The following is a 14,665-nucleotide window of genomic DNA, read 5'->3' on the forward strand; positions in this document are numbered from 1 at the left end:
ACTAATGCCAAAACATCCTGACCTTAAAATGTGCAGCTGTCAGTCAATTTGTCGTAAACAGGCCTGCACTTTCATATGCTGCACTCTCTCTGTATGTCCCCAGTATATGTTCTTATGTAAGAAATGGTAGTTTAAAACAGCTAAAAAAAATCCTTTTACACACAGGTGCTCAATTCACCTCCTGTTGCAATGTATTGATGCTGGTACAAAAAAACAAACAAACAAAAAAATAGCACGTGTGTGTGTGTGTGTGTGTGTGTGTGTGTGTCTATAGGTGAGCACACAAAAACCCTCACCAGTGTAAAACAAGTAAATAAAAATCTCAGAGTGTATCTCTGTTGTCCAACATAAATTAATTTGCTACCATTTAATTGAATCCATGAACAAAAATGCCTCAGAATAGCTGACATTTAACTTAATGAGGGTTTCACACAAAGAGTTTAAAAAATTTTATTCAAGGAAAATCAATAGCAGTTTTATTCAGTCAACAGCATGAGTGCCTATTCACAATGTTGGATGTGTATGTCCAGAGAAGAGTTGTACCACTGACAAAGCAATGCCTGGGTTTACAAAAAAGAAAAAAACTGTTCCTCTATTTGAACAAATTGCAGTATACGTGTTAGGTTTGAATGTTACTGACATATAAAGCACAAGGAATCATTCTTTACTCCAAACTTTCTCTGAAAATGAATCTTTTTTTCCACAGGGTGATGCAACTTCCATGTGTTTTGTCCACTAAGCTTAAAGTGGCAGGGTGCCTGCTCAAACTGAGGGGTTTGTGTGTGCACTAACTCTGATGTGCTGTGGTCACTCCGACATCGCGGCCTTTTATTTGCTGACGATGGCTTCTTTGTTTTCTTGAGAAAAAATACGGGAATTCCACTGATTCGACAGACATCGCTGTGAGAGAACAGAGTGACGTGAAAGTCTCCGACAGTGCGTCCACGTTTGAGTTCAGAAGAGTGCACATTACGGAAAATGTCACAGAAAAATATTACAGAAAAGCATTGGGTCGTAAAGAATGATGGAACTGAGGCACACACATAACTGTTTAGAAAGCCTGAAGCTGCAAGGAAGAGACAAGCACAGGGGGCCCTGAATTCACCCAAATACCTTCTTGTTTTTGCGAAATCTAGAATATTCTTTTTTCCCCCAGCCTTCGGTGGTCCTAAGATTGTTTGCTTGGTTCTTTAAATGTACAAAAAAATACAGTCAGTTGTATTCCAGTGCTCTCTTCAATAGATTCATTCTAAAAATGTTTTCTATAAAAACTGTTTATTGTATATTTTATATTTGCAAAGTTCACTTTTGGTAATGGATCCTCTTACCCATTCGTAAAATTGTTGCTAAATTGTTCAGCTGTTTACTGTAAATGTTTACAAATGTAGTGGTAAATTGCACTTATTCACTGCAGTATTTATTTGTATAAACCATTCTATTGTTGTAACATACAGTTTGTTTTACAAATCAAAGACTGCTCTACTCTCAAAGTCATCTCAGTGAATCTTTATTTTAAGTCCAGTAACACACTCAAGAACTACCCACTGACACGACCCCACAGGGGTTCTGACCTTTGACCTTGTTTGCGTTGTCCCTCAGGTCAAGTTCATTCCTTCCCTCATCCCAGCTGAGATTTTTGGCATTAAGTAAGGCTTTTTCTTTCTTTCTTTTTTTTAAACTTTCGCTTAGGCAGTTAGTCAGTTGGGCCAAGGTCATAGTTCCCAACATGTGTGCTAAGAGGTGATATTTGACCTAGAATGTAGACATAGCGCACGCATGACCTAGTATGGGGGTATAGTAAACACATGGCCCACCCCTGTTCTGGCCTTCTGCTATTGCTCCAGGGTTAGAAGGCATCTGTGTATGTATCCGAGTATGTGTCCGTATGTATGTATCTAAATATGTATCTGCGTATATATTTGAAGGTGAACCGAGACTGTGTGTGTGTGTTTGTGTGTGTGTGTGTGTATGTGTGTGCATGCGCGTGTGTGTGTGCGTGTGTGTGTGCGTGTGTGTGTGTGTGTGTGTGTTTGGTCTGTATTTGTGTGTGTGTGTGTGTGTGTGTTTGGGTTTGGGGGGTTGGAGGGGTGTGGTTTGTGTCTTAATCACAAGTAGCGGACAGGGTTTTGTGCAATAACCTTAGTGCCCTGAAACTTATGGCCAAAGGTTGCAGCACTTTTTTATTTTTGATTGAATGTTAATACAAATCTGATGAAATAGCAAATGAGGAGAAAAGATTGTCGAAACCAGTTAAGTGATGACTGAGGATGAAGTATTTGCGGGCCTGCGTGCCAGTGCCCAGTTTGTGAACACTGATAGCACGGGTCCTGTGATAAAACTTTACATGTGCTAACTCAGTCTCCTCTTTGATATTAAGAAAATTGGCACTGATTTTCTTTTTCCAAATATTTTATTTCCCTTGAACTGTCTGAACTCTGGCAGTCTTTGTACCACATGAATACAGGTGGCCTGTCTGAACTGATCTCCTCTTACAAATTCATCACAGAGAAAGAGAGAGAGAGAGAGAGAGAGAGAGAGAGAGAGAGAACATGAGAGCTAATAAGTCACATGCTGGCCTGTATTTATCAGTTAAAAGCAAAATCCATGTAATCATATGCCAGAATTAAGGGAGGCAACTAATATGAACAATATTGACCAATTTCATCGAATTCCTGCTACCTTTTATACACGTCTGGCATAACAGCATAACTGGCATATGTCAGTGTCTTTTCTGATTGGTTATCAGTTAATACTGAGTATCACTGTTAGTTAGTGTTGCCAAGTGTTCCCAAATATACGTCCAAATATTCGAGCAACAAATCCTCACATTCAGATACCCAGTGCTTTCATCCTTTTTCTCTGAATGTAACAAAGTCAACATGTGCCCCTAACAACATAAATCACTGTTTTTTCTACCCTGCGCTGAAAGCACCAAGTACACCGCTTGGGAACTGCACGTAGTCAGGTTGTGAAGGGACTGAGGTCCTCTGTGGTGGATTAAATCAGCACATTTAGTCAAACGCTGAGTAGTTTTCTTTCTGTTTTGTAATGTCTATGACCACCTCTGCAAGAGGAAGCACGTCTTACATGTCTGAAGTGTGGCAAAAGTTACTCTAAAAAAAACTTTTTAGGTCCCTGACCCAGAGTTCACAAACAGATGACATTTGCCTTGAGAGAGCAACGCACTAGAAACTGCCCTGCAGTCAATAAATTCTCAATTCATGTTATATAATGCCAGTCAAATGACAAACTATCAAACATGCAGACAAATCCACCTGTACACCGCTGTCCCAATTTTTAAGGTTACATTAAATATAACCACTGCACTCATGCTGGAATAGCTTGAAAATGTTGGTCGAACCTCAAAAGTTGGTCATAATTTGTTATTACGTGTAAAAATGTTTGGTCTCAATACCAAGACAAACTCTGATCTTGAAAAGAAGCCTAAAAGGTCACATTCATTTGTGAACTCTTATCTCTCTAAACTTTCTATATTCATCAATTTACAGTAACAACCAGAAAATGCGACGAAGAGCTGATCAGCAGAGGGAGATAAAGAAATCAAGAAAGAAGGAAATGAAACCAGGTATTGGTTGCGTTACAAAACTACAAAATTATGTTAACCATGTAATCACGAATAACTGTAATCTTTTTTTTTTAAACATAATTCTAACAATTTACCACCACTGAAGTATTTGAAAGTAGAAGAGAAACTTCAGTCATTGAAAAGTGACCGCCTGTCATTTATTCTAACTGATTTCGATTCATCAGCATTAGTACGAGCTCCTCTGGTTGTTCCTCATTAAGAATTACAGTGTGGTTGAATCTGTTGAACGAGTGAAAATCGACATCAGTTAGTTATTGACAGACCTGCAGTGTGCCTCCTTTTAAAAATTGGATAGGTCATATTTGAATGAGTCTCACTGGACAGTTATCCCAATTCATGAGGTTAATGTTTGATCTACAGTGGGTCATAAACTGACCAAATGGTCCATCCCAGATTGAAACAGGACCAGGCTTGGTGGTTTGTTGATTGTGCGGTTAGTGTGTGTGGTAGATTAACACTGGATAGTGACGCTAAGAGAGAACAGATAGAGGGTGGAAAATGATACAATAAGAATGAATGGTATGTGTCCTGAGAGATTTTAACAGTTTAAACACCCTTCTTTCTCTCTCTCTCTCTCTCTCTCTCTCTCTCTCTCTCTCTCTATCTCTGTGTGTGTGTGTGTGTGTGTGTGTGTGTGTGTGTGTGACTCCCACATGGTATTTGGTTATGGAGGATGGTCAAGGGATTGAATTACATTCTCTTACTCTGAATTACACATGTGAGGGTGTGTTTGTGTGATCCTGTTAAGCGTTTTAAAAACTCAGCACTCAGCTTCCATACTTTCCTATGTAGGCTTGTTTTCAGAAAATGTTTCCTGAGATAGCTGACAAAACTAACTCCCCTGTGCTCGCTCAAAGGGGCTATGTTTTGGGAAATACACCCCCCCCCCTCCACCTTCCATGCAGGGCAATGAGCTAGGCCCTGAAGATACACCCACTTGCTCTCATTGGATGGGGCCAGCACATTGCTGCCTGCCCCTAAGCCGTCATTGGATGTGTGCTTCAGTGGCATGCAAGAGTGCCAGCATCCACCCTCTGTGTTACCCACACACACAATAACACTGCTTATGTTCTGAAAGAATTTCAAGTCTGCACTTCTTGCGCTGTGACCACCTCCCACATACTCTGATGCTACTGTTCCTCTTTCTGTGAACGCCAGGGGAAAAGAGAGGATAAAGTTTTTCAAACAAACAGGAAAAGAACAAGACAATGCCTAACTTGAGGCATGTAAGGTAGGAGATTCTATTTCAAATTTAAAAAAAAATGTTCTTCCGTCTCTGACTTTGGTAAGAGATTTCTATCTTGTCTACATCACTGAAATTGAACTTCATCAGAACTGATTAATATGGGCTGCTGAATTATGATTCTTCTACATAAGGTTTTTGTTTACTTAATGTTATATGTAAAGAGTATTTTACTGCATGTTTACTTTACTGTATTTTAAACAATTTAAGCTAAATAGAATTTGATCTTGTGTTGGTGTGTTCAGTTTTTCCTCTAAAGAGAGGTGAGATGCAGAGGTTTGGAGTTGTGATGCAGAAGTGACTGTGAATGTTCTCTCCAGACTGTGGAGACATATTCCATTACATTCCTTAGCCTCTGCTTAAGACCAAAGCAGCTAGGGAAGACTTGACCACGTCCAGTCATGGGACATTTGCCCTTAACAATCTGTGATAATTAGAAGTCTTATAATTACGAAACGTTGCGATGGAAACATAAAGGGAACATACTCCAGTCTGACTTATGTGATTTCATTCACGGCCTCTCGTGTGACTGCCGAGCATGCTCCCGTATTGCTGTTGGCATGGTGCCCAGATGATCAGAGCCGTCCAACTTCTGTGCACATGGAAAAAACTACAGAGAGGGGAAAAAACAAAGACAAGAGAAAGAAAGAAAGAAAGAAAGAAAGAAAGAAAGAAAGAAAGAAAGAAAGAAAGAAAGAAAGACTAATATGGAAAAGTACTTTTCTATAGGGATTGTTGGCTCAACAATCAAAGAAATACACTGACAGAGAGAGAGAGAGAGAGAGAAATTAAATGTAACGTGTACCCTAAACGTGCAGGCTGCAACGTGTGTCCAAACATGCAGTGCTGTAAGCCGCAGAACCACAAAGTCCTCAGAGCAAGACATCTCAGAGGAGCACACAGTCTCTCAGGCCCTGCCTCCCTGTTTCAGGAGTGCAGAGGTCACTCCGTAGACTGTGTACAGCAGTGACAGCAGAGCCTGCCCCACCCTCCATACACAAAGTCCGAAGGGGGTCAGAAAGGGGGAAGAGAAAGGACTTTGGCTGGAGTCCCCAACCAAGACTCCAAATAGAGGAGAAGGAATGAAGTTCTGTGCCGAGGAAACCACACCGCTTACGGGACCAAACAGGAAGAATGAAACGTCTGTTACTTTAAGTCCCCATTGTGTGGCTAAGTGCATGTGAAACTGCACTCCTGTCTATTCTAGTCCAAAACTGAGGTTGTATTCCCACTCTTAAACATGTTTCTGAAAACCTTTTTTTTTCATCTTTTTTTTTATAATCAGACAAAACCTGAAATCAGAAAACTAAACAAAAGTGAGTTTTAAAAAACATGCTGCCACGTTCTCTCTTCGACCCAAACTGCTGGTTCATAAGTTTAGCCATCTTGATTTAGCGCTGTGCGGTTGCACTTCCCTGAATCTTGTGGTTGAATTAAATTGAGCAACTTACCCTAATTATGGCACATATTTCACTACCGGAGTGAAGAAGAGGGGTCAAACAGTGTTTGTTTCCCGCAAGCTTCCATCACGTACCTTTTTTTTTTTCATTGTTTTCCAGATAAACTGATAATGTTCCTTCCTTCTCAGCTGGTGTAAACGTTGTTTGTTTTTGTGGGAGGCTGCAGTTTTTAAGTTGTCACGGGTTCAAAATTCAATTTGTGGTACAAGAAGGAATCTGATAGAGAGAAATGTATTTAATGAGTGATTTTTTTCTTCTTTATTTTTTTTGAGCAGCGAGTAATGTTGCATGGATGGAGCTTAATTACAACTGAGAGAGAATTGAGGCGAGAATGAGAAAGCAGAGGGAATTTTTTTTTCATGCCTTCAAAAAGTGACACGTCCTTAAACAAGAGAAGGACTTTTGTCTGAGAGAGGAGCACACAGGTGTTTATTACACTGAGTGCAATTCAATTCTTGTGCTTAGAGTTAATATAGTGGGGGGGGGGGGGGGGGCAAGTGTGAAAATATGGTCATAAACTGATTACAAATTGTTTAAAAATATACAGGACAAGCTGTCTGTTCTCCTCTTCTTTTCAGTGAGTGTAAAAATATAACAGACCGCAGAGGCACTGAAACATTTTTAGACAAAATGTCAGTATTTTCCACTACCAGGCCACTGTTTTGACAGTGTATGTCTTGTAGTACCTTGGGATGCATGTTCATTCCATGTAAGGCTGTGTTTGTGTATGTATGTCTGGGTGCGCACACGCGCATGTCTGTGTGTGTGTGCCTGTGTGCCTGTGTGTATGTATGTGTATGCATGTGTCTGTGTGCGTTAATGTATATATGTTCATGTAAGAGTGCTATGGTAGGGACAAAGGGGTCATCCTATCGTGTGCATAGGCATGTGAGTAAATACATGTGAACATTCGTGTGTGCCAAGGTACATCTATGTAAGGGAGAAGCGCCTCAGGATGCACTGGACAGTTTGTTTTGAGTTATGTTTCCTACAGCGGCAAACCTCTCTGTTCCCCTTTCAATGCCGTGGCAGCAGTCCTAAAGAAAATGAAAAGGCAGATGCAGTATTCCTTCTCGGTTACATCAGCCCTACCCAGGGCCTGGTGAATTGTTTGCAGTTCTTAGTCAGGTGCTGAAAACAGTCTTGCCATTAGGTAAAAACGTCAGCCCTTGCCTTTGTGCTGCCTCTCTTTCTGATTTATATCTACAGTTGCAGTGCACAGCTGAAGCAGTGAAGAGGTAGGTATGAGGATTCCAGGAGATATTCGATGAAAGTTGTTTTCTTTATCTCTCTCACTCTCACTGTATTGTTTTTAGCACGTCTGTGTATGTATGTGAGTGTACAGAAATGTCTGGTCTTACGCTGTTTTTTGTTTACTGCATAGTTGACATTGTTTGGGCTGTGGTTACTTCTGCGGTGTCTCCACTGTGCCGTGTGGCAAGAGTTAAACAGATAGAGAGAGAGAGAGAGAGAGAGAGAGAGAGAGAGAAGTGAATTTGTTTGTATCAATGAGAGAGACATAAAATGAGTGAGGAAAAAGGGCACATAGCAAACTCAGTAACATTCAGGCTTCGCACCATGAAATTTCTCCTTTTACAACAAAACACTTCTCTTTCCCCAGGTATCAAAAAAACAGCAGAGAGTGAGTTGCGGCAAGCTGATAAGGTACATAATTGAAGCCCCCAAATGATGGATAAAGGAAAAGGTAATTCCCTCTGTATCCTAAAACTCTATTTTTTCACACTTGCTGAAAATGGTATTTAGGTCCGTGTACTTTAAAGCACTCCCCATTGCAGCTGACCTGTTGACTGTTGCATTCTGTAGAAATCTCAGCAGTTTCAAAATCTTGATTTATTCTATTATTGTTTTTGGGTTGTTTTTTTTTTCTAGTGAACGGAATTTCTGCAAAAGAGAATGGAGGCCAGAGGACAACTCACTCCTACTCTGTGGAGACACCCTATGGATTCCATCTGGACCTGGATTTCCTAAAGTATGTGGATGATATTGAAAAGGGAAATACCATCAAGAGAGTACCAGTGCAGAGGAGACAAAGGGGTCGAAACAACTCCCTGTCTCGAAATTTCAGCTTGCCAGGGCATGGGCGGAGTCATTCCCAGTGGAACTCGATCAGCACCCTTTGGCCAAAGCCTCGACTTAAAGACTCTCAGCTCTACGAGTTCCAGCCGTGCGATGGTGGAGCGCCAGGATATCTCAGGAGATCAGAGCATGCCAACAAGCCCCTTACGACAGCTGAAATGGAGGCAAACATTCGGGCCTTTGATGAGCAGCCCTTGGGACTTCACGTCAGACCAAACTTACTTCGTGCCTCTAGCTTACCTCTGACAGTGTTACTGAGGAAAGGCTCAGAGTCCACGGAGGACCCAACCAGTCCACAGATGTCCAGGGACTACCTCGTGCAATACAGTGGCTCCTCTGAAGATGTGTTTCACACTCCGGACAGAAAGACACACGGGATGAATGGAACTCTTCAGCGACTCAGCGCAGCCCTGGAGCGTGTGGGAGAGTTGGAGGAGGAGATCAGAATTATACCTGAACTCAAAGCCCAGATCTGTATCCTGCAGGAGGAGAGAGAGAGGCTCCTTTTGAGGCTCAACTTCCCAACTGTAGTTGGTTGGTCGTTGGATTGTCCTCCAACAGATCCTAGCGGAGGATTGCAAAACTCAGAGACAAATGATCTCCGAGGACTTGGTTCAAAACCAGTGGAAAAAGGAAATGACGACTGGATGGATCGAGAATATGACCAGCTGGAGAGGAAAGTTAAGGCCTCCTCAGTGGAAATTGAAGCAGTGGAGATAACCTCAACTATGGAAACAGACCCATCCAGAAAGAAAGGTGTTTCACTGCAAGAGGTTGACAAAGCTATTCAGAAGAAAGACTCTTCAAATCATGGAGACAGCACCAAGTCCCTCACGGTGGCTCTGCAAAGGAAGATTGTCATCCTGGAACAGAAACTCCATGACATGGAATTGGAGCTAGACAGGACGCGGACACTGTTGAGGAATCAGGTGGAAGAAAGTCGTCTAAAAGATGAGAAACTACAGGAAATGTCCCAGCAGCCTGCCATTGGGGTCAAAGCAGAGGGTGTAACATCAGGCACAGAGCCCTCAAGTGAAAAAAGTTCAGCTGGTGCTCAAAAACTGGAACAGTCTGACAAAGGAAAGACGACTGAAGCTCCATCACAAGAAGCCAGGAGTACAGGCCAAGACATACTGGCGGAGCATGGAGCCAAACTTGGGAAGAACACAGAGACAGAAGCAAACATAGAAATGGCACACCATGTGGCAAGGGTTCAGGAGCTTCTGCAGGAGCAGTGGGAGTGTCTTTGCAAAGGGGAGTCGTCCGGTGGAGTCTTGTCTACAGAGCACCTCCCTCAACGAGTCTGCTCCATCCAAGAGCAATTGGTCTCCTTAGTAAACACCCTTTCACACTATGTGGACACTGCTCATGGAGGAAAACATACACAGCAGCCAGGCAACGAACCTATAGGTATTTTGCATTCTTATAAAATCTGACTTATAATGACCTAAACTGACAAATGTCACAAATGTGATTTTTGAGTGGCTTGATAAATAGCATAAGCTTCACTGGATTTGAGTTTGTGTGCAAAACTGTACCTACCTTTTATAACAGTTTTATGACTCTCCATTCTAGTTCAAAAATCTGAGGATGAGGAAGAGTCATGCCCTACGGACACTGCCTCAAATGTGGGTGTAAGTGACAGGTGAGATTTTATCTCTCTGCTTTCAGGTAGCTATAACAGAAGGGCTATGAGTTTAATAGGAAAGTAGCCTCCATGATATCCAGCTGTTCAAATATCTTGGATATTTAACCTCCAAAATTTTATATGAAACTGATGTTTTCACTGCAGCATTATCAATGACCTTGCCCTGCAGGGGACCTCATGTGCACGGGAATGAAAAGGATGAGGACACACCACCAGAGCAACATGAAGGAGAAGAGGCTGGCCCTGAGAATACCCAGAGTCAGGCAGTCCCACAGAAGGACACAGAAATCCAGGCAGACCCCAAAGAGGATACAATGGGTGGGAGGGACCCTGAGGATAGTGCACATGGTGGGGCTAGTGCACAACCTCTGCAAAGTCCACATGTAGAAGAAGAGACCATGGATGGATCAGATCTGCAAGTACAGACTGATGAGTCTGAGGCCCTAGAGAATCAGACAGGGGAGGGTGATGACCCAGAGAAGCAGCCTCAGAAAGGCTCTGACAAACAGGAGAAGACAGTGGAAGAGAAGGATTCAACTGAACAACTGCAGCATGAAGAAAGCCGGTGAGATACATGACACATGATCTTTGAGCATTTCCTGTTATTCTGTAAAGAATACTACCATGCATGGTGTGTAATACTGTTAATGAATCAGAAGAGAAAATGAGAAATTATTTGCTTCTTGTTATTTAGTTATGTTTTACTGTTTTACTGTCACTGCATCAGTGTATGAGTAGTCTCTTTTCATCTGAGTGATTGTAATCTATCTTCAAGGGCGACAGTTGATTCTAGTTTTACGGAAGCATGCTGTTTCTTGAAAGACCACATGGATATGGTGTCCAGTCCCAATAATGAAATGGTAAGTCTAACCCAAACACAACCACAACCTTTTCTTTAAATGTCCTATTTTGCAGGACCCCCCCCCCCCCCCTCAAACAAACAAACACACAAAAAAATCAAACACTAATTTACCCACATGAGGCAAATAAGGGAGGAACACTGTGCTGTAACCCTTTTCATTTAAAGGATCAGTAGGGAATCAGCCACACCTATTAACCTTGATGTTTGATGAAGTGTTATCCATTGATTCCCCAGACCCAGGCTTTGACAGTCGTGTTCCAGAAGTGGTTCCACATAACTGCTGAGGAGGACGCATGTGCCGACACCGTCACTTCATACCTTAAGGAGGTGACAACAAACACGCCCACGGTCCTTAAGTTCCTGGTCAACATGGTGGATGACAATGGGAACACTGCCCTGCATTACAGTGTGTCTAACTCCAACTTCCGTATTGTGCGGATTCTCTTAGACACAGGTCAGTGGGCTTTTGTGAGTACGCACTGAAATTTCTTCCTCAGGAGATGTAAGGTGAGTTGTGAAATGTACATCTTGTGACAGGTGATCTTTTTTTAATTTTTTAAAAACTCTTTTAACAAATTCTCAACAAAAGAGACCCGAGCATTATATAGATAGCCTCTATAAGCAGGACTTCTAATGATGATTTTCAGATTTGAGCAGAATTCAGATTAAGTTCATTAGCAAGTTAAACATTTGTATTTGTTTTTCATCAGTTTTGTTTAAAAAGACATTACGTTTACCACCGTGGGAAAGCCTTTTCAATTTCTGTAATCCTTAAAGTTTTCTTTTTTGGACTTAGGTGTATGTGATGCTGATTTGCGGAACAAAGCTGGGTACACAGCTATCATGCTAGCTGCCCTGACTCCTGCAGACTCCCCTGAGGATATTAAAGTGGTCCAACAACTGATGCAATTAGGAGATGTCAATGCACGTGTTGGCCAGGTAACTTTTTTTTCCTTTTTTTCCCACAAACACAAAAAAGAAAGGTTGTTTTGACAGAACTGTTAAGGCACACCACCAAAAACTAGAGAGTTGCTGGTTTAAATCTCAGACAACACACAGGAAGGAATGTTGACATAGTACCGAAAGACTGCAGTTTGTCCCTACCCTTCCTCTGTCTGTTGCTGGTGTATGCTTGAGCAAAACACTTAACCCTATGCAGGCATTTTGTAACATATCATCTTGTCTTTTCAAACCTTACCCTAGTGCAGTGGCCTTGAAAAAAAAAGCATGTCTGTTCAATGACCCCAATGTAGTTAAGTTTGACCATGAATAAACACAGGAACAAGACAAATAAGGTGACAAAAAAGCGAAAGCTACTCTTTAATCATATATTCCACCGTATCCCTTTCCTGCATAGGTCGGCCAAACAGCTCTTCACCTAGCAGTCAGACACGGCAGGCTGCCTATTGTTCGTCTCCTTTTGGAGCAGGGAGCAAACCCGAACGTCCAGGACCGCGCTGGCACCACGCCTCTGATCATCGCCTGCGATCGTGGACACACCGAAATTGTCAAAGTGCTGCTGCAGAACGCAGACTGTGACGTCAATCTCACGGACAAAGTGAGTTTCTCACACTCAAGAAACAATATGACTGAAAGTCAGTCATGTATGAATACTCACCTTGCACAGCATCACATACATTTTTTTTTACCAGGTTTGTTGTTGGTTGGTTTAGAGAAAGAGTGACAAATACTGTAATTTTTAAAAGCTGGTTATAGTTAGCATTACTGCTGGGGAAAAAAAAGATTGTGAGTTAAGGCAGCTAGCATGTAGCACAGCAAGAAGGTCCTGGGTTCGATTCTCGGCCAGGCGACCAGGGTCCTTTCTGTGTGGGGTTTGCATGTTCTCCCCATGTGTGTCTGGGTTTCAGTCCAAAGACATGTAAGTCAGGCGAATTGGAGATACTAAATTGCCCCTACGTGTGAATGTGAGCGTGAATGTGCGTGAATGTCTCTGTGGCTTCCTTGCAACAGACTGGCGACCTATCCAGTGTGTTTCCCCGCCTTTCACCCAAAGAATGCTGAAATAGGCTCCAGCACCCCCTACAACCCTAATTAGGAGAAGCGGCTTAGAAAATGAATGAACGAATGAATGAATGAATGAATGAATAAAAACGTAGTCTCTGCTTACATGTGCAAATCTGATAGTGTGCCACCTAGTGGACAATGACCAGCAATGCAGCTCTGAGAACTCAACAGTAGTCCCAGCTTTATTTATGCAAGCTAGCACATGTTCAAAAGACATAAATTCTCTAGCATTTATATTTGAATAACGGAAAAGGAAAGGATGGAAGATTAGCCTCTCAGTGAACAAATACCTTTGACAAAGTAGATGTGAACAGAGGCTTTGGCTGGTTCAGTGTAATTGCCTTTTTTTTCTTTTTTGAAGAGAGCTTTGCTAGGCTGTGCTGTTAATCCCTTTAAGACATGTCTTATCTCTTCAACTAAGAGAGAGCAAGAGGATTTGGATGCAAGACTAAAAGTGTCAAGTCTGTTCTGTTTATTTCAGTCCCATCGTGGTGTCATGTCATGTTTCACTCAAATTACTCTTAAGGAGTGTCTCAGTGAGCTTTGCTCCACCGCTCACTGAAAAGGCAGTGCTACTGTACTGTCTCATCTCTGTCAGCTGTTCTCTATAGTGTGCTTGAGTAACATGTAAGTTGCTAACTCAGAGGTGAACTATGCCATTTATTAACAATGTGCCTAAGAGACACACTCCTGTTCATACCTATAGCCAAAACGATAGTAGCATAAGATAAGAAGTGAGTCAACAACGGGTTAGTCATTTACCACTCTGTGTGAACTAACCACATGTGCTTCGTCTGTCACATTCATCCTTCACTCTTTCCCCTTGTGTTCTCTCTCTCTCTCTCTCTCTCTTTCTCCCTCTGCTTTAGGGAGGTCGCAGTGCCCTCTCCTTGGCCACACAAGCCTCCCGCACGGACATAGTTGACCTTCTGAAAGGCCGCACTGAAACAAGAACTTCAGACAAATGCAAGATGTCTTAGGCGCTGACAGTCTTCTCTCTGACGTCCGATTTTAACAAAGTCCTATGACCTTATCCTATGACCTTCCTCACAGATGAGAGAGGACTGTGTAGATATAAGTCAAGGGGTGAGAACTCCAAACTACACCTGGGGTTACTTTGATGAGTATGTCATGTATCCGAGGCCTGTCTTTTCACTTCGGATCCCCCAGAGTAAGGGAAGGGGCCAAGGAGAAAATTTTGGATTTAGCCCTTATATGGACAGCAAGCATTTCTTCAGATTTGCAAGAGCTGGCTTATTATTGATCTATCTATCTATCCATCTATCTTTAAGTATCTATCTTAAGCTTGACATTGACAAATCTTGAGTAAGTTAGAACCCATGTTAAATCCATTACATGTCTCACAGGTAGAGTGATCTCCCGCTGCTTAAGAGTGTTTTTAAGCCATCAGCTGTTATTCCCCTGAAGTGACTTGTAGCCAAGGATTTGATTTGTGACTCAAACATTATTGGACATGTTTATACACAGTGAATATCATCTGGTATATCTCGCCTCACGAAGGTTTATTTCATACACAACACCGTCAAATTAAAAATGAATTCACTTCTGAAACAATCCCAGCCAACAAAAAAAGTCAAAATGCACCAGTTTCAATCTTTAAAAATCAATCTGAAGTTAAATCTGTAAATTTGTTTTTCACTTTTAAAAGTTACAAGAAAAAAATTAATGTATCCTGCTTTTCAATAAACCTTATATTACCCTT

General features: G+C 41.9%; 1 protein-coding gene across 1 annotated transcript; it reads left to right on the forward strand.

Moving 5' to 3' along the window:
- Positions 1–4,661: 4,661 nt before the first annotated feature.
- On the forward strand, positions 4,662–14,665 carry LOC115811964 (KN motif and ankyrin repeat domain-containing protein 2). The gene is made up of 10 exons (XM_030774409.1): positions 4,662–4,838; positions 7,932–8,015; positions 8,201–9,817; positions 9,983–10,052; positions 10,225–10,620; positions 10,831–10,915; positions 11,152–11,371; positions 11,714–11,856; positions 12,275–12,475; positions 13,812–14,665. The coding sequence occupies exons 2-10, from the start codon at positions 7,997–7,999 to the stop codon at positions 13,920–13,922; spliced, it is 2,862 nt and encodes a 953-aa protein (XP_030630269.1). The 5' UTR covers positions 4,662–4,838; positions 7,932–7,996; the 3' UTR covers positions 13,923–14,665.

This window comes from Chanos chanos, chromosome 5 (genome assembly GCF_902362185.1).
Source record: "Chanos chanos chromosome 5, fChaCha1.1, whole genome shotgun sequence".
Classification (NCBI taxonomy): domain Eukaryota; kingdom Metazoa; phylum Chordata; class Actinopteri; order Gonorynchiformes; family Chanidae; genus Chanos; species Chanos chanos.

Excerpts from the sequence above, each read along its gene's own strand:
- LOC115811964 (XM_030774409.1), top strand. Across the intron at positions 10,916-11,151 it reads CCAGTCCCAATAATGAAATG|ACCCAGGCTTTGACAGTCGT; the intron begins GTAAGTCTAACC and ends TTGATTCCCCAG. Across the intron at positions 11,372-11,713 it reads GCGGATTCTCTTAGACACAG|GTGTATGTGATGCTGATTTG; the intron begins GTCAGTGGGCTT and ends TTTTGGACTTAG.